Source organism: Malaclemys terrapin, chromosome 2, assembly GCF_027887155.1.
Source record: "Malaclemys terrapin pileata isolate rMalTer1 chromosome 2, rMalTer1.hap1, whole genome shotgun sequence".
In the NCBI taxonomy this organism is placed as follows: domain Eukaryota; kingdom Metazoa; phylum Chordata; order Testudines; family Emydidae; genus Malaclemys; species Malaclemys terrapin.
The window spans coordinates 242,081,196-242,108,872 of NC_071506.1; the positions used below are offsets into that span (position 1 = coordinate 242,081,196).

The 27,677-nt window shown below is 40.2% G+C and overlaps 1 protein-coding gene across 3 annotated transcripts in view; it reads right to left on the minus strand.

Moving 5' to 3' along the window:
- Window positions 1–27,677, minus strand: part of ANKIB1 (ankyrin repeat and IBR domain containing 1) — a 171,257-nt gene that overhangs the window by 133,345 nt on the left and 10,235 nt on the right. For all 3 annotated transcript variants that reach the window (XM_054020473.1, XM_054020474.1, XM_054020472.1), the window contains exon 2: window positions 4,814–5,083. In XM_054020473.1, coding sequence (XP_053876448.1) covers window positions 4,814–5,001 — 188 coding nt within the window. In that variant the 5' untranslated portion in view covers window positions 5,002–5,083. The remainder of the gene's footprint in view (window positions 1–4,813; window positions 5,084–27,677) is intronic.

Below are 27,677 nucleotides of genomic sequence, written 5' to 3' on the forward strand. Positions count from 1 at the left end.
ACTGGCTGCCAAGGCAGTGATGACAGAATTTCTACTGTGGCAGTAACTCTTCATGCATTCTATGAGTATGGGGAAGAACAACCTATTAGTCCCTGGACGAGGGGACAAACAAACAAATCAAAGTCTAAAATTTGAACACTTATCTTCATAACTTTAAATAACTGATTTACTGTAATTTTCTTATAAAAAAAATACCTACTTCTACTACTAACTGCAAAAAGAACATTTCCTCCTCAGAGCAAGCTAAATTCACTTTCTTTCTCTTTCCCTCTCACAAACACACACACGGGAAAAGTACTTCATATATCAACATAACTTAGTGTGGAAGAATTTAAAAAGAGAGCATATGATCAAAAATCTATGGGCTAGATTTGCACTCAGCAAAAATTCTGAGAGCAGGTATAAACTATCTTTATCTTTAGGCACATTCATGCCCCCAGTCATGGCCTGTCCTGACACTGGTTTGGTCCTCCAATGCAACTTCAGAGCAATTTCACAGTTCTAAATTATGCCCGTTCGCCTACACTTCAGGGAGTTATTCTGGCAGTTGGGGGCAACAAAAAGTGTATGGAACCACTTGCTATGCCCCCATTCTCTCAATTATCTGATGATCTCATGGGATACCCAAAATCTTCAGATAATTAAGGTGCCTGCTCTGCAAATTCTGAAGTCTCCTGACCCTGAGTGGAAACTTTAAAACCTGTAATAGAGACTCACAGTTAAAGTACTACTGGCTAATTTCTCCAAGGCTGACTGATTTGGCAAAATTTGTCTACACTCAGGTTTGTTGGGTATTCTCGTCCTGTTGCTATTTCTCTAGCTCTAGCATTAACAATCATGGGAATGCTTCTGCAGAAAATGGCCACTGGCATTTTAAACACTTTGGGTATGTCTACACTGCAGCTGGGAATGAGACTCCCATCCTGAATAGACAGACTTGCGCTACTGGAGTTGAGCTAGCATGTTAAAAATAGCAGTGTGGATATTGCTGCACCAGTGGAGGCTTGCACCAGCCAACCAAAATTGGACCCACCACTACAGTGTATGTACCCTATGTTGTCTAAGTATGCTCAGAGCAGCTGTAGAAGACAAGGTGTTTGAAATGCCTGTGCTTTTCTACACTAGGATTTACACCAATGCTAGCACCAGTGGTGCAAAACATGTAAAATTAATAAATAATAACAGCTCAAAATAGGCAAGACCTCATATCATCAAACCTCATTTATCCAAAATCACTGATTATTCAAAACAAGGTTATGTCTCTAGACTGTTGCAGGGGATTTCAGATAAGTTGAGATTTGAAAGCAAGGGCTACCTGCCATTTGGTGCCCAAGGTCAGTCAGCTCATCAGGGTGTATAAAGTAGAACCTTTAGTAAGTCCCTCTACCTAAAAAGAAGGTAACTTTTTGCCTTTGTTCATAGGAGCGTTATCCATTGAAGTCTGTACATTTCCCCCATGCTGGGCAGCTCAACAGTGCACAGTTCAATTTGGTAGTACCTAAACTCATTTTTTTGTAAAATTCTCATTTTTGGTGTAGAACAGGTCCTGCACCACTGATGCTACCATGGTGTAAGTCCTAGTGTAGACAGGCACAGGCATTTCAAACACCTTGTCTTATTTGTTGGTCTATACAGGTGAGTCTCATCTTACGCTGGGGTTACGTTCCGCTGTCAGCGCGTAAAGCGAAAATTGCAAATAGTCAAAATTACATTGAGTGTAATGGCGGGCGGAATCACCCGCACTACAGGTACAGTATTTAAATTATTTTTCTCTTTTTTGGTGTTTTTGTTTTTGCTGACCACGCAAAGCTGAATTCGCGCATGTTAAATGCACGTAAGATGAGACTTGCCTGTATTTTGTCTGTTTCACATATCAAAGGTCTATAAATCAATTTTAAAAGCTCTTATTTAAGAAAAATGATTATCCGAATTAAAACAGGATATATCAGGAGGACAATTGTATCCGGAGTATAACCCCAAATTATATAAAGTAATATGGGGGGGGGTAGGAGGGTAGATGAAGCCTTCAGCTATTTAAGGGGCTCAAACTAATTGGTGGCAAGATCAGTGGCCATCTTAAAAAACAGATTGTAAGCTCTTTGAGGCTGAGACTGTCTTTTTGTTAGGTCTTTGTACATGACCCTTTATCCAAGACTGGGGCTCCTACGTGCTACCATAATAAAAATAAATAAAAAAATAAAACCATTCAAGCTCTGCAACATTAAGCTATAGTTAAGTAGATAGAGCTGCAGAACCATCAAGAGCTCCAGAGCTGGGAGTCTCTAAGTTTTAAGGCATTAAAGAACCAATTCAGTGGTAAATTTCCCAGGATCAACATTTCACTTAAAACTTGTCTGATCTTCAAGTTATCCAGAACCAGGGTTTGTATAATCAAACGTTTGACAACATAGCTAGAACAATGTTTTTAATATTAACTTTAATTTTTAGTAAATTGAGTGCTCATAAAAGGTGTCAGATTCTTTTCACAATGCCAGAGTGACTCTTTATTCAGTGTTACTGGAGTGGATTTTACTGCTCCAACAACTCTTAGTATACTCTTATAATTCATAGGTTTGACATTACCCATGAAATACTTTTCTTTTAAATACGAATTGCAGTGTACTTACGATATCGCAATTCCTTATTACAAGTTACACACAAATACTCAACTCTTTCCATACTAATAGTGATAATTTTGTTCCATTGCTATATTCCTTGGGGGAATTCTGCACCAGAAAATTAAAAATTCTGTGAATATTTTAGAATTCTGAAAAATTCTGTATATTTTATTTGTCAAAATAACACAATATAATCATACCAGTTTCAATTATTTTCGTATTCTATTTCAAAACACCGATCAACAAGTAGGTCTGTAACAATACAAACAACAACAAAGATACCCCCTCTCCACTCCTGGGATAATCTGTGGAGGTGTTGGAGGGGGTTTTTGTTGAGTGCTGGAGGGGGCTGTGCTGGACCCCCCTTGGCCCAGACTCCCGTCCCATTTTCCCCCCACTCAGAACCCAGCACAAAGTCAGATATCCACACTCCCTCACCCCCAGAGCCCAGCTACAGGCTCCACTCTGCACAGCTTCATTACTGTCCCACTGGGGGATGCGGTGTGATCCCCGCCCTCCCTCACCCTTTGCGAGAGCCAGACCAGCTGGGCAAATGAGGATCAGGCCTGGCAGCCAGAGCGCACACAGCCACAGGGCCTCCATTCCCACCGGGACGGGCACTCCACTCACTGTGGGGCTATGGCCCACACGCCGCCTCTTTCATTCAGGGCATGCCGGGAACCGCAACCTGCCCATGCCTCCTTCACAGGCATACTGCAAACAGGGGTGCTTGGCTCTGCTGAGTCCAGCAACCCCTAGCGGTGGCCAGCAGCTCTGCAATGCCAAATCGGGGGGGGGGGGGGGGGGGGGGGGCAGGGAGGGGAAGGGAAATGAAATTCTGCACAGAACATTAATTCTGTGCAGATTCTGCATTGCACAGTGATGCAGAATTCCCTCAGGACTAATTGTAGGATACTGTGTTTATCATTACACAAAATGCAAAAATTCAAACTGTCTGAACTTTATAATATGTGCATGTAGTTGCCCTATCTGCAGTAAAATTAACTGATGCCCCTTGCAGAACATATCAATACAGCATTACATTTTTTAGATCATCATCTTGTTCATACAATGAGGGTCTGGAAAGAGGTTCCACAACCAGCATTTAAGCAACGTTCATAACATCTTAACTGAGCTCCCAAAGAAAATATTGGATAGTGAATTTTAGCAGGTAAAAAATGAAGAGGCTGACAGAAAGAGAGATACAAAGATGTTCTGAAAAAGAATCTCATCCAATAAGACATGGATATCAGTCCAAGTACTGTAGCACACAGATAAGTTTTCCAAATCAAAGAAACATCTTACACAAAAAATTTTGAAGCCTGATTTGTTAATCAACAACAAAAAAAAAGAGAAAGTACTTTGTAAGCGGACACAGAAGAAGTTAGACAATGAACACTAATACACTTTCTACAAAAAGGCCTATATATCAAAAATTCAACTGTAGTCTGAATCACAAAAGCTCTTGCTACACTGGTCATCTTTGGTAAAGAGTAACTGATAACTGTAAAGTGAAAAATTCAACTTCAGAAGGCATGTTTAAAGTACAAATGAATGATCAGAAAAATTTTAGATAAAGGTGATAGTACATTAGGTACAGAGTTACAAAGGGCTACTAAAAAAATAATTTTTAAGTGGGTAGAAAAGCCTTTTTTTTTTTTAAATAAAGGCTTGTAATAAGTTTCAGAGTAGCAGCCGTGTTAATCTGTATCCGCAAAAACACCAGGAGTACTTGAGTACTTGTGGCACCTTAGAGATTAACAAATTTATTTGAGCATAAGCTTTCGTGGGCTACTAGCTCAAATAAATTTGTTAGTCTCCAAAGTGCCACAAGTACTCCTGTTCTTTTTGCTTGTAATAAGACACCTCAGGAAGCAAGCTGTTATTATTCTGACACATTTTTATGCCTGAAATGATTGTAAGAAAAAAAACAAACAAACATTAAAGATTATTTAAAACTAAACATTTCCCAAGTTTAAAAAACATATGTTCTGTATTATATAAATTTGTCACAATAGATATTTTGCATATTTTATTATAATCCGGACATTTTAAAATTTATACACAAAATAAATACAAATTAAAATGTTCACCAATGACCTACGCACAAAGTAAGAGTTATAAATCTATCTAAATTTCTTTCATTTGCTAGAGCATCTATTAAATATGTTAACAAATCACATAGTAATACTCACCCTAAAATTCGGTTCATTCCATGCCTAGCAGCATAATGTAATGGAGTATTGTGCTGATAGAGTTCCCCATAAGAAGTATTTGGATCGAGGGATTCTTTTAGTTGAGGGTTGCTCTCATATATTTGACAGGCCAGATTTTCATCTCCATTTATAAGTGCTTTGCGGAATTTGGTGGTTGTATTTCCCATGTTGTTATTCTAGTAAATAATGGCACTATTTTCCTTTCCCTTTCAGCCACTCATTTTATGAGTCCGCAACATGTTTCACATCCTAAAAAAAAATAAAAAAATAAAAAATAAAAAGTTATATATTCATTTCAAATGCGGTTTTAAACCCTCTTTCTTAAAGAAATTTGTCCAGAATTCAACATATCGTAAACAGGTATCTGAACAATTGCTTAAGGAAAGTAAACTCTGTGGTGCATTATCAAAGTCCTTATATGAATAGTTACAAATTTCCCTGAGTCTCTAATTCTACATAGATTAACTATTTCCCTGTTAAACTATAACGTATTTCCACATAATCATGTGGGAAATGTTTTTACAACACACACACACTTTGAACTTGGATTGTTCTATTAAAAAAATATATAAACACTTCCTCCTGGCACATACCACTTTGCAATAGAAAACAAAGACAGACTTAGAATTGCAATATTTCCAAGTGATTGCAAAGTTAACTCTTATTAAAATCCAAGTAAAATTGTTAAAGAACAAAATGGAGGGATGACAAATGTTTCACAAGTATGCAAGATATTATGTTGTAGGTAGAAGTTTAGTCAAAGAAAAGCATACCAAAAAGAGTATGAATCACCTCTGTTTTTGTAGCTGTGTGTAATTAGCACATCTCTATGCCATAGGGCTATTATACCACAGAGTACTATTCACCACAGCTCTTCCCCAAAAGTTCTGCTGGACAGGATGGTTTTAAATTATGTTCAGAGCTCTACGGGAGCCTCGCTGGTGAAAGATGACTTGGGAAGTCTGCTGGGCTCCCCCATCTATGGCCAGAACCAGCTGACTGGGGACTGAGCTAGCCACCTGCAAGTCGTCCAGAGGAATGGAGTTATTTTGGTGACTTATGACACCATAACCCACCTCCAGGTAGACTTTCCACCACCACTGAGCTCTTGGTTACACAGGCTAATCTAAGCCCAAACTCTTTAGTAATGCAATTTGTTTTGCATAGACTTTTGTCCCTCTCAACCATCTCTCTATTTTAAAAGATCAATGTGTATATATATTTGTAAGAATACTAATGCTTTGATTTCGGGAGTGATGATGCCCATCAGGATGAACTATTGCAAAATGAATACATCAAAAGTATGCAGAAGTATTTGCATCCTAAGAACTCCAAAATGTCCAGCTATATTTCATAAATATACAAAGGGAAAAAATGTAGCTACTTCTTCCCTCCAGTGCTACCGAACACAAGGGAACTAAAGACATCCCTGCTTTAGCTTGGAGCCAGATTTACTGGAGTAAGACAGACTTCACACAAAACGTGCATGACTGTTCTGGCATTTTACATTATCAATATCATAGCCTGCAAAAGAAATGAAAACCTTTTAAAATGCTCTCAAGAATAACCTTTAATATAGGACAGAATTTAGTTAAATATACAATGCTCTTTGTACTGATGTGACTCAAAGTACTTTATAATATGAGCTAAATACTGCTAGTGCAATGAAGCATCCACTGTACAATAGCTCACAACTGAATACTACTGCTCATCCACCAGTACTGCACTATCCACACTGGGTATGAACCCAAGTCCTAGTGAGAAATGTGAAAGAATACCTACCAGCCCATGCTCAGAGGAAATAAGTAACTGTTAGATATATTAGATATCTTCCATTCTTATATGCAGTGTTGTTATAGCCATGTTGGTCCCAGGATGGGCGCAGTACGCAGTGGTCAGAGGGTTATAAATGGTGAGACCTCTGGGGATGATGTTTTGTTTCTTGCATTTGCACTGAAAGTAGATGTCACTGTTAAGTTTTGCATCAGGTTGTGGGAGTTTCCCTTTCATACAGCAAAATTCATTATGTTCCATTGTTGGAGCTATGTTGGTCCAATAAAAGATTATCTCATCCACCTTGTCTCAGTTATATTATTAGAGTCAGTAATAACAATGACAGACTAACAAGTATTGACTAAAAAGAGTATCAATATAGAATCACAGAACTAGAAGGGACCTCGAGAAGTCATCTAGTCCAGTCCCCTGCACTGTGGCAGGACTAAGTATTATCTAGACCATTCCTGACAGGTATTTGTCTAACCTGCTCTTAAAAATCTCCAATGATAGAGATTCCACAACCTCTGTAGGCAATTTATTCCAGTGCTTAAACACTGACAGTTAGGAAGTTTTTCCTAATGTCCAACCTAAACCTCTCTTGCTGCAATTTAAGCCCATTGCTTCTTGTCCTATCCTCAGAGTTAAGAAAAACAATTTTTCTTCCTCCTCCTTGCAACAACCTTTTATGTACTTGAAAACTGTTATGTCCCCTCTCAGTCTTCTCTTCTCCAGAGACTAAACAAACCCAATTTTTTCAATCTTCCCTCATAGGGGGAGGGATAGCTCAGTGGTTTGAGCATTGGTCTGCTAAACCCAGGGTTATGAATTCAATCCTCGAGGGGGCCACTTGGGGGATCTGGGGCAAAATCAGTACTTGGTCCTGCTAGCGAAGGTAGGGGGCTGGACTCGATGACCTTTCAAGGTCCCTTCCAGTTCTAGGAGATGGGATATCTCCATTAATTGGGGGGGGGGCGTTAATTAATTAATTAAAGGTCATGTTTTCTAGTCCTTTAATAATTTTTGTTGCTCTTTTCTGGACTGTCTCCAATTGGTCCACATCCTTCCTGAAATGTGGCACCCAGAACTGGACACAATACTCCAGTTGAGGCCTAATCAGCATGGAGTAGAGCGGAAGAATTACTTCTCATGTCTTGCTACAATACTCCTGCTAATACATCCAAGAAGGCTATTCACTTTTTTTGCAACAGCATTACACCATTGACTCATATTTAGCTTGTGGTCCACTATGACCCCCAGATCTCTTTATGCAGTACTCCTTCCAAGGTAATCATTACCCATTGTGTGTGTGTGTGCAACTGCTTGTTCCTTCCTAAATGGAGTACTTTGCATTTGTCCTTATTGAATTTCATCCTATTTACTTCAGAGCATTTCTCCAGTTTGTCCAGATCATTTTGAATTTTAATCCTATCCTCCAAAGCACTTGCAACCCCTCCCAGCTTGGTGTTGTCCGCAAACTTTATAAGTGTACTCTCTAAGCCATTATCTAAATCATTGATGAAGATATTGAACAGAACTTATCCCTGTGGGACCCCACTCGTTATGCCCTTCCAGCATGACTGTGAACCATTGATAACTATTCTTTGAGAATGGTATAGGGAAATCATCAGTATCATAAGATTCACATTCACATATTACAATGTTTCTGATTATTAACTTCTGCCTCAAACAGTCAAGAGCCACAGGTCAACTAGGGCGGGGATCCCCTTATAAGAAGCATCTGTAGGACAGTAGTTCTCAACCTTTCCAGACTACCATATCCCTTTCAAGAATCTGATTTGTCTTGTGTACCCCAAGTTTCACCTCATTTAACAACTTGGGCTTCGGCTTTCTGCCCTAGCGAGTCTAAAACTGGCCCTGGCGACCCCATTAAAATAAACTCACCCACAGTTTGAGAACTACTAGTATAGTCTATAGGACAGTATAAACACATCACTGTCTGTATGAAATTTTAGTTAGTACTGACTTCGCTAGTGCTTTTTACGTAGCCTGTTGTAAAACTAGGCAAATATCTAGAGGAGTTGATGTACCCCCTGGAAGACCGCTGCATACCCCCAGGGGTATTGTTCAGCCAGAAGATGATAGGTAAGGACCGTTTCCTCCCCTGCTCAACTTATGCAAAGGCTGAGTGTTAGCAATTCCAAGGCCAGGCCCAGATGGGACTATGTAACAAGTCAGTGTGACTACTGTGAGTTAAAGAAGGGATTCTGGGGAATAGTGAGAAGGTGGTATGATGCTCCCCCCGGGGTACCCAAGATGGAGAGGCACCTCCCCTTAGCATTAAACAGCCTTGTCTGGGCCTGCTGTGGATCAGTACTCTGAAACCAACTGCCTCTGGCAACACAAGCACCACCTTTTAGGCCTCCACAGACCTCACTCTCTCTGCACAGGTAATGACAGGCACACACCTACCCCCAAATGCTCGGAGCATTCCCTGCGGCACCCAGTCTCTCATCCACTAAACATTTACGGAGTTACCAGGCCTGCTATTCCCAGAGAAACAGTACACACCAGCTTGTAAGAGTCAACTCAATACTCTGCTTAACACACAGCACTGAGATCTATTTATAGTGAAAATAAGAATAAGTTTATTATCAACAACTAGAGATTCAGTAGATAGTGAGTTAGGATACTGGAAACAAATGGTTTTATTATATATAAAAAATATATATCAAAATTATAATACTCTTTCTAGAGACAAAAGACATTTATCTCACCCAAAGTCCTCTTCAGCATTTTCAACCAAGAGTAGCTGAGACCCATTTTCACGAATGTAAATGTGCTAATTCCTCGATGGAAGAAGAAGGGGTGCTTTAACTTCTAGAAATATCCCCAAAGTTCATTGTCTTTGCTCACGGACAGGATAATCCTGCATAGCTTGTTTTTTGCAGTGTGCTCCTTTCGTATGGACTTCACATCTCTTTGTTAGCATTTTTAAATGTGATGTACATGGGCAACCATTGTACTAGCTTACAATGCTTAATGTACATCTGAACAGAGAGACAGGTGAATACACATCTCTTGTCTGACAGAAAATCTGTTTTTCACCTCTGCTGGTGACAAATACCCATGATCCAGACTCTTAAGAACATATTTTCAGTACATATACACCTCTACCCCAATATAACCCTGTCCTTGGGAGCCAAAAAAATCTTACTGCATTATAGGTGAAACCATGTTATATCGAACTTGCTTTGATCCGCCAGAGTGCGCAGCCCCACCCCCACGGAGCGCTGCTTTACCACATTATATCCAAATTCATGTTATATCGGGTCGCATTATATCGGGGTAGAGGTGTACACACAACTCCTTGCACAGTATCTGTACATACATTTCACAATGACATTAATAACCAGTGTGACCCCACCTTTCATTTGAGACCTCACATGACATTATTTGGTGAACCAGACTGAACATTCCAGAACCAGGATATTCCTGTACCCCTTTGCCAGTTGGCATTAAGAGGTTCTTGGGTCACAGGTGGGATAAGCAGTCCAGGGCTGCAAGGGATAGCAACCTCAGGGACGTGGTTTAGCCTAGCAGGTTAGAAAGAAGAGGAGAACAGAGAACCAGCCTTGGGGAAAACTGAGGAGGAAAAGCAAGCATGAAGACACACAAATGGCTATTAGAGAAAACAGCAAGGCCAGGACAGATCCAGAGAACTGGAATAAGCAACTGAAAAGGGGTGGGAGAAGGAGATGCACATGAGCATTATAAGCCCTGTCTTGACTGGGTCAAGGGTGTGTTTTTTCACTTTGTGTTAACTCAGTCAACTTAGCTTAACACGACTTAAAAACCCCATTAAGATGCAGGCAAATGTTTGAATTTGTAGTATCTAGCCATAGTGGAGCATAAGGAACAGCCTATACCCCAACATGGGCAGCTAACAACTTCAAACATGTTAACCTGCACGTTAATGGGATTTTTAATATTAAGCTAACAGTTCAAAAACACAGCCCTTTTGCCTGTCAAGACATATCCTTATAGAGCAGGGGTGGCCAAACTTACTGGCCCTCTGAGCAATATATGACAATCTTCAGAAGTTTGAGCCAGGGCACACCTGCTGGGAGCCGGAGATTGGGGAGCCCTATGGGAGGCACCTGACAAGGCTCAGGGCTTCAGCCCCGAGCCGTGGCAGGTGTGCTACGCTGGGCAGAAGCCCCGAGACCTCCTTCCCCGCTGGGCAGAAGCCCCATTGCACCACCCCGCTGCAAGGCAGAGGTCCTGAGCTCCCCACCCCACCCTGGTAGGTGGAGAAGGACTCTGCAAACCACACTTTAATAGTAAAAGAGCCGCATGTGGCTTGCGAGCCACAGTTTAGCCACCCCTGTAATAGTGCAAAAATAACAATGGCTCTGATAATGAAGAGCTACTCAAGTGAAAGACCCTCCAGCAAATAGTCTAAAAAACTCCTCAGACATGCAGTAACAGTCTAAATGTGTTCATGCAGCAGGAGTCCCACAAATTCAAGAAGCCAACAGATGGGACAGGGCCACTGTAAATCTACTAGAAAGGCCTAGTCAGTGGTTCTCAACATGTAATATGTGTATTACCGGTGGTATGTGAACTGCATCAGAAAGCATGTGGCAACCACTGGCTTAAGTATCAGAGGGGTAGCCGTGTTAGTCTGAATCTGTAAAAAGCAACCGAGGGTCCTGTGGCACCTTTAAGACTAACAGAAGTATTGGGAGCATACGCTTTCATGGGTAAGAAACTCACTTCTTCAGATGCAAGTAATGGAATTTGCATCTGAAGAAGTGAGGTTCTTACCCACGAAAGTGTATGCTCCCAAAACTTCTGTTAGTCTTAAAAGTGCCACAGGACCCTCGGTTGCTTTTTACTGGCTTAAGGTATCTCTTCAAGGCATATCTGGCTGAAGTGTTTGCTCACCAGTTGGCAAATAGTATCTGTACTGCAAGTTACATAGGTACTTCCATTCCTAGCCATATGTACATTCTTATAAGTGCACAAATAAAAAAAAAAAATCCTTACATCAGCGTAAATTCTACCTCCTCTCCCCAGCTGGCTCTCCAGCCCTCGTTGTCCTTCAAAATTGTGTTTTTTGGAATTCTTTTTATCCTTAAAATTTATCAAAGCCTTTGATCATATTAATCATCTCAAACTTATCTAAAGTTTTAGATTAAATTTCTTAAGCCACTTTGAGCCAGATTGCTTTAAACTATAAACTTTAAAAAAAAAATTAATACGAAGGGAGAATAAGGGGCTCAGAGTCCGAACAGGACAGAAGGTTAAAAGGCAGCATTTGGGCAAGGTTCAGATCATTGCTTGTTCAGGATACATTTATTGCCTTTAAACATGAACGCCTTTGAAACTGCAACCAAACCAAATTCTTTAAGGCTGGTACCTTTTGAACAAATTACATCAAGAAGAAAAAATGAAGCCAGTTTGAAGAAATTCAGTTTAGTAGTTTCGAAGTTTAAAATCAGCAAGTCCTGGGAGGATCAAAAAAAGTTTAAAACCAGCAATATTTAAAATAAAATACCAAAGGGAAATGATTAGGGCCTTACCAAATTCACAGCTGTGAAAAATGCGTTACAGACCATGAAATCTGGTCTCTCCTGTGAAATTTGGCTATTGTAGGGGGGTCATGGTATTGCCACCCTTATTTCTGCGCAGATTTCACAGCAGTGGCTGCTGACTGGGCATCCAGTTCTGAAGGCAGCGCTGCTGCCAGCAGTAGCTCAGAAGTGAGAGTGGCATGGTATGGGGGGGGAGCATCACTTTTTGGGGGGAGGCAGGGACAGCATTACGGGTAGGTGACGTGGTTGGGAGGGCGGTATGGTCACCCCACACACACACAGCCAGTTCAAGGCCCCTTAAAATCCAAGTGCTTGGGAGGAGCAGAGCTGGGGGCACCCTGGCTAGGGGCTCTTACTGTGGCTCCAGCTGCTAGCCCCAGCTGGGCTGTGGAGGGACAGGACTTCCTCTTACCCGGCCCCAGGAGCAGGCCGTGTAAGAGCACACCCACCACCAGTGGCAGTGCAGAAATAAGGGTGGCAATACCGTACCATGTCATCCTCACTTCTGCGTTGCTGCTGGCAGAGGCACTGCTTTCAGAGCTGGGCTCCTGGCCAGCAGCTGTCACTCTCCAGCTGCCCAGCTCTGAAGACAGTGCTGCCACCAGCAGCAGCGCAGAAGTGAGGGTGACAATACCATGACCCACCTACAATAGCCTTGCACCCCAACCCCTCCAACCCCTTTTGGATTGGGTCCCCCAGTTACATCATGAAATTTCAGATTTAAATATCTAAAACCGTGAAATATAAGATTTTAAAAATCATATCAACATGAAATTTACCAAAATCGACCATGAATTTGGTAGGGCCGTAGAAATTATCAACATGGATTCTCCAATATGGGGGTCACAAACAAGCCCAGGGGGTGAGGTGCAATAGCACTTCCTTTCTTTACAATTACAAAGGGAAGTCCCAAAGCTTTTTTTGTTGTAACATAGGGTCATACTATGGAAAAATGTTGAAAGCCACTATTTTGGATTAATGCAAACCTAGAGAATTTCAGAGTTCTTTGGCCCCCAATGTCCTTACAAGTTCTAGCTATGAATTGATCTAAAACACCAAATGTAAAGTTTCAAAATGTGCTGATTTTAAGCATTCAGAAGTTTAAAACTAATTTCCTTCAAGCCAGCTTGATTTTCAGGTCCCAATGAAATCTACAATAAAGCTCATCTTAAAGAAAATCAGATGCAGCAATTTTGCAAACCAGACTTAAATATACTTTTAATTTGCTGTCATACATCCACAATGCATCTTTTAGCTCCTGATGCTGCAATGAGCTCTGTGCAAGTAGACCCCTGAATCTGTGCAGTGCCCTCTAGGTATGTCTCCACTGCAATTAAAAATCGGCAGCTGATCTGTGCCAGCTGACTCGGGCATGTGGGGCTCACGTTAAGGGCCTGGTTAATTGCAGTGTAGATGTCTGGGCTCAGACTGGAGCCTGGGCTTTAGACTCTGAGAGGTGGGATGGTCCCACAGGTTGGGCTGCAGGCCGAGCCTGAACATCTATACTGCAATAAAACAGCCTCTTAGCCGAAGCCCCACAAACCTGAGTCAGCAGGCATGGGACAGCTGCATGTTTTTAACTGCAATGTAGACATACCCCCAGTGAGCAATGGGATCCATGCACATTTAAGCTCATTACAGGGGCAGGGTCTAACTCTTCATTTATGCACTAAAGGAAAAGTACATCCTTCATTTGTATCTTTTATAAAAGTCTCAACCCTGCAAGTTGAGCATGTAGCTAGTCTATGCAACTGCATGGCCCTGTCACTAATATTCTCAACCTCCCTCACCCACACCCACTCCCTCTGCTTGTATCTTATTTTGTTTACCCTGTATTCATTTGAGGGACAATCCTATAACCTAGTTTATGCAGGGGACCACTGAACTGATCTCAAACACTAAAGTGAAATTTAATATTGCTTATTTAAATCTCTAAAGGTGCAGACTACATCCAGAGACCCAAATCAGATTAGGTCCCCACTGTGCCCAGTGTTGATACATAATAAGCACTCATCCCTGTGACCAAGAGCTTACTATAGATCTCCAATCCTAGAATCAGATCTTCTGTGACACAGAGATCCAGGACCTTATATCAGGACCTGTTTGAGGCAGTGGCTGTCACTTATGTCTTATTACAGTTCCTACCACAATAGGGCACCAACTGGGTTAATAAAATGTAATAAGCAACAACATGCTTTCTTGGTACATAATTTTAAACACTAAGAACTTCAGTAAAACTAATTATTTCTCAAAATGAGCAAATGCAAAAGCCCTCCATGATCCAAGTTTAAAACTTCAGCTATTTTGCTGTAGGTTAATGTAAAGTGTGAGAATTAGGGCTGTCGATTAATCACAGTTAACTCATGTGATTAACTCAAAAAAATTAATTGCGATTAATTGCACTGTTAAACAATCAAATACCAACTGAAATTTATTAAATATTTTTGGATGCTTTTCTACATTTTCAAATATATTGATTTCTATTACAACACAGAATGCAAAGTGTACAGTACTCACTTTATATTATTTTTATTAAAAATATGTGCCCTGTAAAAATGATAAACAAAAGAAATAGTATTTTTCAAACAGTGCAATCTCTTTATCATGAAAGTGTAACTTACAAATGTAGATTTTGTTCTTGTTTCATAACTGCACTCAATAACAATGTAAAACTTTAGAGCCTACCAGTCCACTCAGTCCTACTTCTTGTTCAGCTCGTCGCTAAAACAAACAAGATTGTTTACATTTATGGGAGATACTGCTGCCTGCTTCTTATTTACAATGTCACCTGAAAATGAGAACAGGTGTTCACATGGCACTTTTGTAGCCCGCGTTGCAAGGTGTTTGAGTGCCAGATATTAAACTGATAAGAACAGATACTACACTTGGACCACAGCTCAATGAGCCAGAAAGCTAAACTTTTGTATTCCCCTTCATGCTTCAGCCACCATTCCTGAGGACATGCTTCCATGCTGATGATGCTCATTAAAAAAAAAAAACAAAAAACAATACGTTAATTAGATGTGACTGGATTCCTTGGGGGGAGAACTGTATGTCTCCTGTTCTGTTTTACCCTCATTATGCCATATATTTCATGTTATAGCAGTCTCGGATGATGACCCAGCACATGTTCGTTTTAAGAACACTTTCACTGCAGATTTGACAAAACGCAAAAGGTACCAATGTGAGATTTCTAAAAATAGCTATAGCACTCGACCCAAGGTTTAAGAATCTGAAGTGCCTTCCAAAACCTGAGAGGGTCAAGGTGTGGAGCATGCTTTCAGACGTCTTAAAAGAGCAACACTCCGATGCGGAAACTACAGAACCTGATCCACCAAAAAAGAAAATCAATCTTCTGCTGGTAGCATCTGACTCGGATGATGAAAATGAACATGCATCAGTCCGCTCTGCTTTTGATCGTTATCGAGCAGAACCCATCATCTGCATGGATGCATGTCCTCTGGAACGGTGGTTGATGATGAAGTGACATATGAATCATTAGCACATCTGGCACATAAATATCTTATGACCCCAGCTACAACAGTGCCATGAGAATGCCTTTTTAGGTCACGTTGTAAACAAGAAGCAGGCAGCATTATCTCCTGCAAATTGTAACCAAACTAGTTTGTCTGAGCGACTGGCTGAAGTAGGACTGAGTGGACTTGTAGGCTGTAAAGTTTTGTTTTATTTTTGAATGCAGGTTTTTTTTGTACATAATTCTCCATTTGTAAGTTCAACTTTCATGATAAAGAGATTGCACTATAGTACTTGTATAAGGTGAATTGAAAAATACTATTTATTTTGTTTTTTTACAGTGCAAATATTTGTAATAAAAAATATAAAGGAAGCACTGTACATTTTGTATTCGGTGTTGTAATTGAAATCAATATATTTGAAAAATGTAGAAAACATCCAAAAATATTTAAATGGTAGTCTATTATTGTTTAACAGCACGATTAATTGCGATTAATTTTTTTAATCGCTTGACAACCCTAGCTAGAATTCTTTTAAATTTGAATTATGTATTTTTCAACCCTGGCAAGATTCACAAATGACTGAAGTGATTTTATTCAAAAGGTAACCAGAAGAATTAACCTTTAAACGTAAGTCAAACATGGAAAACTTCAGTCCAAAGGTGAATGTTTCAGAAAGTTAAGAGCATGTATAAATAGAGGATTATGAGAAAGGTGTTCCACATACCTAAATAGAGCAGGAGCTACAATACTAGGCTCCAGCTATAATAATAATGATAATTACACTGCATAAATGTACACCAACTACTACTTCAGCTCAGATCCAGTATGGATGAATTATTTAAGTTGGTAGATGTGCATGCCTTCAGAAACATTTGAATAAAATCTTATTTTGGATTTAAGATAGGAGAGAAGGGAAAGAACAGGAGGAAGGATAATAGAGAAAGGAGAACAGAGGACAAAAGGAAAAGTAATCGGGAAAGCAAAAAGCAGAGCGTGATAGGATAATATGCCTCAGATCCCTTAATCCTACTGCTCAAGTTGCTTTTCTCTGAAAAAAACTGAAGGGCCGGAAGGAGGAGAGAGAGAAAAAGGAAGAGAGAAGGTGAGATTGGGAGAGGTAGAGAAGGCAAAGAAAAGTGGGAAGGAACAGACTCACAGATTTACCCCCATCTATAACCCCATCTAAACATTGGATTTTTTTTTTTTTTTTTTAATGGCAAGTAATGTGACTTTCAACTTCAGCATGCCAGAAAAGTGGCAGAATTTCAATTGCAATAGTCCTTTAAACATGGACTGGACAAAATACCTAAGACTATGCTGTAGGTAACAATCCTACACTGGCAGAGGAACGGACTAGACCTAACAGGTCTTTTCCAGCCCTAATTTCTATTATTCTGATTAAACAGAGATGAAAGTATTTTTTTCTCAAAATTACTAACTTGACGCGTGTCAAAATATCTGTGCTCAAATTTCTGTTATTTTTCCATACAAACTATATAATCATGTATATAAAGGTAAGGAATACCCAAACAGAATGTTGTCATAGGATAACGGCCTCCTGTTTCTAGACAAATGCCAAAAAAGAGAAGGCTTTTATTAAAAAACACTAAAGTATGTATGTATTTTCTGTTCCTTGAAAAATGAGCCAATGACACTGTTCCTTTCTTATAAAAATTTTACAATACCTAATGACTGATGCACACAACCATTTTATTGCACACTAATGCAGTACTAGTGATTGTTGTTTTCTGTAGAGTATCATTAATGACCTGCAGCACTAAAATTGAGAAGGTAGGGTGAAGAAAAATATCTATTACCATAAGCTGAGTCCCAGTTTATCACATGGAACGCCGGTAGGTCAACTCCCTAGTGCTGTTCTGATGAATCTGCCCGAGATGTTTTCAGAACTGCACCACACTGACAGTGCAAGCTGAAAATAAGGAAGAGCTATGTGAAAAGTAACTAGAGCACATAAATTTTGGAGACACTGAATTCGATTTATATTTAAAATTTTCAAGTTGGAGACAGTGTAGTCCAACAGACCAACAGGAGGAACAGACTGACAGATTTACCTTCAGCTATAACCCCATCTAAACATTGATTAGACCAAACAAATAAAAGTAACACATCTTGCCATTATTTACTTAGCTTCAAATCACTTACATATTTATGTCCACACACAAAAGTGCTTACAACTATGAAACAGCAGTTATACCCTAACTCTGATTGTACTTGTACCGATCAAGGCTAATCACTATGTGCTTCCACCACCGCTTCATTTTGCACTACTGCAATGCTAGTGTAAAAAGCAAGTATTGTGTGGTAGCTTCACTGCTTTAATTGGTCCTCCCAATACCATACCATGCCTGTCAGATCAAGTTTCTTTACCTCTACGTAAAGCCTTCCAAAATTCCCTCATCTGTACAAAATGAGCTCCACAAACCTTAGCTCTCACTTTTTTACCATCATCCATTTCAATGAGAATGCTGTGGTGGAATGGTGATATCCCAAAGTACTTCCAGGACAAGAATTATGCCTTCTTCACAGTGTCCTAGATGTGTCCACAGCTACCAGCTGACCCAAGGCAGATACCTGGGTCCTCATACAGATCTGGGGCAATAAGGTGATCTAGTCACAGCAAAACTTGACCATTTGTAATAAAGTGTCTGACCCAGACAGATTATGGCATCTGAGCCAGGAAATAGTGCTGAGATACAATCTAAGGCACAAAGATGCAGTACAATGAAGTCTGAGATACAAACAGGTGGCTCCAGGCTAAGGAGGAAAACAACATCCTTCTATGAAGAATTTGATCACATTCTCTGATCCCAGGCATCTACAGAGCCAGAAACCTCCTTAGCAGCACTGGGGCTCTCAACATTATGCTGGTGAGTACAAGGGCCTCTGTATCAGAGGAGACCAAGATGCTGACATTATGTCTGGGCCCCAATGCCCCTTTTCCTACTACAATGCGACAAACAGCACAAAAGAATTTGAAAGAAGACTCAGAAGATGAGGGACCAAGTTATGATCCTGTATATTTTTATTTATTTGTCCTTTTTCTGCATCCAACATAGGAATTGCCAACTTGGATCAAACCCACAGTGGTTCATGTAATCCAGTATCCTACCTGACAGTATGCAGATGCTTTATACAATTTATGAAATAATCTGTCAATTGAGAAAATTTCTAATTCTGTAAAAGAATATATCCTGTAACAGATTTATATCCAGGAACAAGAGGGGAGTTTTTTTGGTATCATATACAGACGCTCCCTGACTTATGCAAGGGATTCCGTTCCGGAACTGGTTTAAGGTAACTACTTGCCATTCTTCTTAGTCTGGTGGACACACGCTACAGGCCCAGACTGCCCATGGTGAATTCCATAAGGGCAATGAAGTATTCAAAAAAACAGCAATTTCATGAAGAAAAACATAGCATCAACCAAAACAGAATCTACAGATAGATTCCCCAAATTGTCACAAGTGATTTCACAATTTTAAATATACTGGACAGGAGCGACTCTCCTTTTCAGACTTTATTTTAAAATACTACAGTTTAAAAATGAAAACCAAATTAATGTTGTAAAAATTAAGCCTATGCTGCATGGACTCCCATTTACTTGCACTCTAAACTCTTTGAACCCAAGTAAGATAACCTCAGCTTCCAATTGCATACCTTCATCTCTTTCAGTACTACTGTGGTCACATCCACTTCAGATCTTACAACAGATTTTGAAGCGCTTAGGTATGGAGACTATTGGCCAGATTTTAAGGGCATTTAGACAACTAAAGGTGCATAGTGGGATTTTCAAAAGTGCCTAGCTGCCAAGGGGGCTGGCTACCTAATACTTATGAAAATCTCCTAAGGCACTTAAATACCTTTAATAATCTGGGCCTGTGTCATTCTACATGCTAGTACCATGCCTAACATACTGGGTCCATGTTCCAATTGGGGCTTTTAGATGCTACTACAATCACCATGATCGATCTGTCCTTCGGCCCTCACATAGACTGCACCGATCACAATAAGTCTTCCATTCTTCTTGTATCTTGGCCTTCCTTCTCCATGTGCGGCCATGTCTTTTCACAATAAAATCTTCCCATCTCTTTGGAGGTCGGCTGAGTGGTCGTTTCAGTTCCCATGGGTACCACTCAGCGACAGCTGCAGTCGATCAATTGTCAGTGAGCCTTGCTATATGCCCAGCCCATCACCTTTTACTATGCCTGCTCTCAACGACATCCTGCACTCCACTCTGCTGTCTGATCACTTCATTGGGGACTCGGTCACGGATTGAAATTCCCAGAATTCTTCTTTCCATTGCCCTCTCTGTGACAGACAGTTGCTGCTCCTCTGTCTTTGTCAGCGCCCGTGTTTCGCTGCCAGGCGCTGCCAGGCTACTGCAATACAAATTAAAAAAAAAAAAAGTACAGAGGGGGAATGTTATTTCCCACTGATGTTAAGAAAAATCCTATTAATTTAGCTGTTCATATTAGAGACTCCAATATCCATAAGTTCAAAGAACTGGCATAACCAAGAATTTACTCTAATAAAAGAATGTGCTTCAAAATAAAAAGATTAAGTAATCTGCAATCCCTCAAATCCATTTAGGATGCTGTTTGCTGTTTTAAAAAGCGAATATAAAACTAGAGTGTCAGAATATGCTTTGACTGGAACGGAGAGAAACTGAAGAGAAGGTTCACATATTCTAGAGACTGGCTGTTCTGGAAATCTTTGATGTAACACTGACAATTCATCCTCACAAAGGCTTGCCCATTTTTCCTTTTATGAACTCTACATAATACAGTAAAACATCCAAGCCATTAATCGGAGCCTCTTTACAGAATGGCCACTGGCCCCACCCAAAGCACTCAGACATTTTCTTTTTAAGACAAAACTAATGCCAAAAAAAAAAAAAAAAAAAAAAAAAAAAAAGTCAAACAGCAGTGCATAATTTCAGTCACCACTAGTATTAGATGGTGTTCTCATTCCTTTCAAGTTCCCAAGTGACAAAATTTGAATACAATTGCTTCAGTTCACAAAAAAAAACAAAAACAATCTTGACCCAAAGTAGTGCTACACAGTTAAGTTTATTGGAAGTGGCCTCTGAATTATAGGGATTGTGGTCTTGATTATGCAGCTGCTGCACATGAAGGAAAATGGGAACTGTTCAATGGGATATGCTCATAAGTAGCAGCTGCAGAGTCAGGTTCCTTTTAAAACCGGCATTATGAGAGGTTAACCAAGGCTTTCTCTATGAAGGACAGGCTGCTTTAGACCTTCATACGCCACAACTGATCACAACCATTAGTTCTGAATCAGCCAGAAAGCCTTACAGTCACTGATCAAGGACAGCACTTGGAGGAAATTATTTATATGCAGTCCAAAGTAAGAACTGACCTAGGAGGTCAACTATCTTTCCTTTTTCATAAAGGAGTTTGATAGGAATGTATTTTAGGATGTTCCAACAGCAAAAGGGTGGACCCACTTAAGTAGATTTTCGCAACTTTCTTCTTCAAAGTTTATATTAACGTTTTCAGAATGAGGACTTTTTTTTTTTTTTTGGACCAGATTGATTGAATCAGCAGTGACCCACTCCCTTTTTATAGAAAGATATCATCAACAGTCATTAGCTCCTTTAGATGTCCAAAGGGCACTGGCTATATTTACTGCTAAAAATCAAACTATGATGTAAAGTAATCAATCCCATGAAATCAAAGATTTGTGTGTCTGTCTCAAAACTTAACACTCTTGTTTTCCTAGGAAACACTCTACAAGTAGATAAATATACTAAAATATGAATATTTTTAAATTTTTCATGAACTTTTTGAAGTCCTGCTTTGATGACTGTAGCTCTCGCTAAACTTATTCCTTGCAGGCTACCACTTTTCTTACAGCAAACAAGTTAAAGGAATAAGAATAGTCATTCCTCATTAAGATCAATGAGAAAAAACCATTAAGTTAATACAGATTTTAGGCAAATTTCAATATGTATTTTAAAGACAAGTTAAGGAACCTAATAGGACAATGTCAACTTCAAAAACCACATCTGTCTCAAATTCACTTTAGTGTTACAAGGAACAGCTAATGTTGTTATAATTAAAAGATAAGAAAATGTTACTTTCCCATTTTCAGTTACTTTGTGCATTTGACAGAACCCAGTTCTCAGCTGTGCTAAACTTACGTCTCGTATAGCTAACTATCATGTCCTCTCCATTCAAGTCAAAAACTTCAGCTGTCTACCCAATTGTAACATTGTAAATACTATTATACAGATTACCCAGCCCTGAAGAAGAGCTATGTGTAAATTCAATAGCCTGTCTTCTCAATAAAACACATACCTTGCCCCTCTAATATACTGGGACCAACACGGCTATGACAACACTGCATATTTTACAGATAGGAACACAAGATCACTGAATGAATTCCCTATGAGGCACTATGGTCTTGTGGATTTGCCAAAAGCCAAAACACAAAAAGGTTCTAGTCATGGATCCAAATTTGTATTGCTTTATGACCTCGAGGGGTGTGTGACAAATCATCAGTATTTATCAACGCAGAAAGAATGGAAGCTGGAGAAGAGCTGTTTGGATTGCATTGTTTTTAAATCATCTTTATCTACAAAGCAAGTGAGAACTAGGTTTGGAACGATTACATTTATTAGTAAATGTTGATTTCTCCATATGCACACAAACTGATGAAAAATATTTCTATTCATAATAATTGAAATTTGCAGATTAGTAAGAAAAATACTGCTGGAGAACTTGGAGTTTAAGGATATTTACTTCATATATTTTGACACGTGGTGTTGACAATTTGCGCTTTAATGGTTATAAAGCTTTAACTTTTTGAATCTCAGCATCTATTGCCATTAAATAATTTGTGTCTAACCGTCATCCCATAATTTTCCACAAATGTGAAAATTTAAATTGATAAAAGTTTTAAAAATGCTTAAAGCCAATATTATCCACCAAAATTATATAAAAAATGTTTCCAAGCCTAGAGATCATATACTACATGTAGCACTATCAATACATCGAAGAAAATGAATCAGTGCTATAAATACTTGCTTCAAAATACCTAGTTGCACTGAAGCCACTAATTCAAATCTTGAATTATGTGGAATTTTCCAGCAAATCCTTAAAAACAAAGAATGAACTGTACAGTGGTATTAAAGAGCATATGATGCGTTTTACAGAAGGGGTGTATGCTGGTGTCATTCTAGAAAGGTCTGAGCTACACCTAAAAGTTAAGTCTAACTAGCTACATTGCTCAGAGGAGTGAAAAATTCACACCCCTGAAACACATGGGGTATATCTGCATGGCAAAAACCCCCGCAGCAGTGAGCATCAGAGTCCAGGACTGTGGACCTGGGCTTTGAGACTCACTGCCGCAAGATTTTTTTTGGCCCGGTAGACAAACCCCTAGTTAAGAAGACATCAGCACCCATATGAACACCATTAGGTCGGTGGAGGATTTCTTCTGTCAACAATGCTACTGCCTCTTGAGAGGGCAGATTTACTAGTGACAGAAAAACCCCTTCTGTCACTGAAGCAACTATCTACACTACTGCAGCATACCTGCAGCACTGCAGTCTTACCAATGTAGCATTTGTAGTGCAGACATATCCAAAGTTCCTAGTCCTCAACACCCCACTGTTGTATAATATACTGTGTGCCAGTTGGCTACTGCCCTTCACTCTAGAATCCGCTGCAGTCCTATATATAGCATGTGCCAAAAAATATAAAAAATTATATATTATGTGTGGGTGTACACGTACTCTACTTAATTGGGAATGGCTGCTTTATTGGGACATCTAGGAAAACAATTTAGCCTAATGATAGTAAATGGTAATGAATGTTCTTTAAATCAGATTAAATATTACAATAGAACCTCAGTTACAAATGGAGGTTGTTCGTAACTCCGAACAAAATGTTTTGGTTGTTCTTTCAAAAGTTAACACCTGAACATTGACTAATACAGATTTGAAACTTTATTATGTAGAAGAAAAATGCTCCTTTCCCTTTTTTGGAGTTTATGTTTAACACTGTACTATATTTGCCTTTTTGGGGTATTTTTTTGTTGTTGGTGGTGGTTTTTTTGAGGGGGGGGGGGTCATCTGCTGATTGTGCACTTGCCTGATTTGGAACTGGAAGTACACAATGAGGTGTATGGTTTACTGGTCAGTTCATAATTCTGGTGTTCGTAACTCTGAGGTTCTACTTTAATAAGACAGTTTCTTAATGATGATAAATTTAGCTACACCTCTACCCAGATCTAACGCAACCCAATATAAGGCAGGTTCGCATACAACACGGTAAAGCTCTGACACACTGCTCTGAGCAGCGTGTTAAGGGTGCCGGGCCAGTCCAGGGCCGAGGGGATGGATAAGGGGCAGAGGGTCTCGGGGGCGGTCAGGGGCTGCCCCCCCGCTCAGGGTCTGGGAAGCAGGAGCTGTGGGAGGGCACTTTGGGGGCCCTGCAGTCCCAGAGTGGCCTAGGGGATTAGTGGGGGACCTGGAGCAGCCCGCTCTGCTTCCCTCGCCCCGGCCCCAGCCGTGTCACTTGGGGGAGGGATCCCCCCACACTCACCAGCAACTGCGGAAGCAGAACAGCCCGGCCCCAGCCCGCTCCACTCCGCCAGCTCCCAGCCACAGTGCTCCATTTCTTGCTGCAGGTGAGTACGGAGGCGTCCTTTCCCCAACCTCCCTGCACTCACCTGAGGCGGGAAGCGGAGTGCCACGGCTGGGAGGTGGCAGGGTGGAGCGGGCTGGGGCCCCATCGCTCCGCTTCCCGCCACAGGTGAGTGCGGAGGGCGTCCTTTCTCTAACCTCCCCACAGTCACCGGTGGCGGGAAGCGGAGCAGCCCAGCTCCAGCCTGCTCTATTCTGCCAGCTCTCAGCTGTGGTGCTCCGCTTCCTGCTGCAGGGGAGTGCAGGACCTTTCCCCAGCCGCCCCCCAGTGACACAGCTGGGGCCAGGGCAAGGAAAGCAGAACGGGCTGGGGCCGCGTCACTTCGCTTCCCACCACAGGTGAGTGCGGGAAGGCATCCTTTTCCCAACCTCCCCGCACTCACCGATGGCGGGAAGCAGAGCGCTGCGGCTGGGAGGTGGCGGAGTGGAGCGGGCTGGGGCCGGGCTGCTTCCACTTCCCATCGTTGCCGGTAAGTGCCTGTCAGGGGGTGGGGGTGTGGATAGGGGTCGGAGTAGTCAGGAGATGGGTGGTCTCTGGAGGGGGCAGTCAGGGAACAAGGAACGGGGGGGCCAAAGCACGTTTGATATAACGTGGTCTCACCTATAATACGGTGAGATTTTTTTTTTGTCTCCCAAGGACTGCGTTATATTGAGGTAGAGGTGTACTTCCAAGTAGCTTAATGATGATTAACCAGCTGGAAAATAAATGTGAAATTACAAGATCTAGTATTTTAATATTCAAGATGCTAAATAAAGATTAAGGAAACTCAGGAAGCCTAAGGTATGGGCAGTGAGATCCTACTGACTTCCGATGAAATAGCTCCATTTGAGGAACATTCTTCTCCCTGCCCACTTCCTTTTAAAAAACAGAAAACTAAATGCAAAAAGCAATGTTCATGTAATATTAAGGTTACGTGCTTAGGTACTCATCAGGAAATGCCAAAGTTAAGGTTGAACATGCAACTAAAATTATGTCACCTTTTACATTTGCAATACAATGAAATCCTTAATTATTGGTAAACTTTTAAGGCTACCCTAGTATTGTAACCAGCAATGCTGGCAGTTACTCTACTATACAAGCTGTTATAGCATGTAGCAAATTAGTGGAGTTTTTTTAATAAATAGCATTAGCCTCCTAATTCTGTGTAAGCCTAGATTATCTCCACACGACATTACAATTACATAGTGTTGCTCAAATAATGTCATACAGATTGTTTCTCAGAACAATGGGGCCCTGTGTATTCTGGGGTCAGAAATATGCTGCAGAGCTAGGCTCCAAAATCTGAACTTTCATTTAAAAAAAAATGTTCCTAGCCATTATGGTAACAGAGAAAACCTTGAACACATGAAACAAGGTTAACTGAAGCAGTATCATCTGCTTGCATTTGCAGAAAGCATGAAACGATAGCTCTAAGATGTGATCTGCCCCATTCATCTCAATTAGGGCCCTGTTGTCTTCACAGTTTAGCAGATATATAATTTGGCATTTGGTCCAAGATGCCATGAAATTTGCCATTTTGATGGAGCCAGGCACCAGACATTAATTTTCTGACACACTGCCCTTTCAGGACCTTCCCACAACTGCCTCTTGGTCTGCAGCTTTCTCCATAAAGGAAAAAGCCAATTGGTTTAATGTATGCTTCCGGCACTGTTTCATGTAGCTGAGCAGGAAGGGGTCTGGGAGCCACCTAGGGAGCACAGAGGAAAAAAATACTCATCCTCAGAAACAATCATACTATAAAATAAACATGTTATGTCAATTAGCATTTGCAACCATGTGCCAGAGCTATGGCTGTTTGTGGGGGATGGGAATGAAGAATATTTCATGGGGACAGGAATAAAATGTTGCAACAGAATTTGGTCTTACCGTGCAACTGAGTACACCAGACCTACATATGGTATCTTTTATTATTGTGTAGTACTCTATGTACTAACTCTTCCTGTCAGGGTGGTCAAGCACTGGAATAAATTGCCTAGGGAAGTTGTGGAATCTCCATCATTGGGGATTTTTAAGAGCAGGTTAGACAAACACTTGACAGGGATGGTCTAGATAATACTTAGTCCTGCCATGAGAGTAGGGGACTGGACTAGATGACCTCTCATGTCATCTCACTAGATGACCTCCCTTCCAGTCCTACGATTCTATGTCAGAAGCAGTCTATGAAACACAAAGAAAAATGTACTTAATAGCATATGACAGAAGTACATTAGAGAGAAATAGTTACGTTTTCAATATCCATACAGATAATATTTTATGATTAAAGTACAATAGCCTTGCAATATTCTACTCACTCACTTGTCTGTGATAATACTTTACTTGGCTGCCAGAAACTAAGATTAGTGTTTTTATCTATCATCCTAATAAAAGGCAAGAAAATAGATTGTCTCCCTGTCTGGTAAAGTGTCATAATAATTGTTCTAAGACTGATTTATAACATGAACTTTGTCAATACTTTTGTCACTAACAGTGTGTTTCATTAATACATATTACTATAAAACACACTATTAGTATTATTTAATGCAGTAAAAATTCAAGTTTCTGACAGAGCTCCTTTTATATGGTATCCTGTTTTTGCTTTTTGGTTTTCAAGTTCCTATTAAAAAATTGTGGGTTCCCAAAAGGTTTTTTTTGCTTCTCCACATTTCTTTACAAAGAAGGTTCTCTTTTGTTGAGAAGACAACAGGCTTACTGTAGTGGGAAATGTACACTGAAAAATACAAGGATTATGTTTTTTTGCCCACTAAATCATTTCAGTTATAGGAATATTTGGTCCCTCTTCTACAAACAGCTGCACACAGACAAGCCTTTTGTATCCACATGTAGGCCATTTGAGTTCAATGGGGCTACATGCAGGAAAAACAGTTTACTTGAATGCATTTCTTTACAGGACTGGGACCATAGGGCTTACTCAGTAAATACCAAGTTTTCATAAACATTTAATTTTTCTAGTTGTTGATAGTAGTCCTTTAAATACTCAGCACCTGGAAAAATATTTTCAGGTTGTAGTATGGGAAAATTTAGTTTTAAACTTACTTTTAGTTTTAAATGTACATAGCTTTCAAATAATTATTGCATATGCATAAATTGTCGAATTCTTGGTGAAATTAAAGTTTAATAGTTTAAGAAAAGTACATCACCTACTCAGAGAAATTAAGTTTAAGACATTTTCAAGGTATTACATTTAAAAAAAAAAAAAAAAAAGAGATCTGATACATCAATAAACTATTATATACACGTTTAATACAATGCTAAGTGTGTTTCCCCCAAGAAGCAGCATGTGAAACATTACATAATAAATTACTGTTCAGAGGCATATTTGTTTCAAAATGTATACTACAGG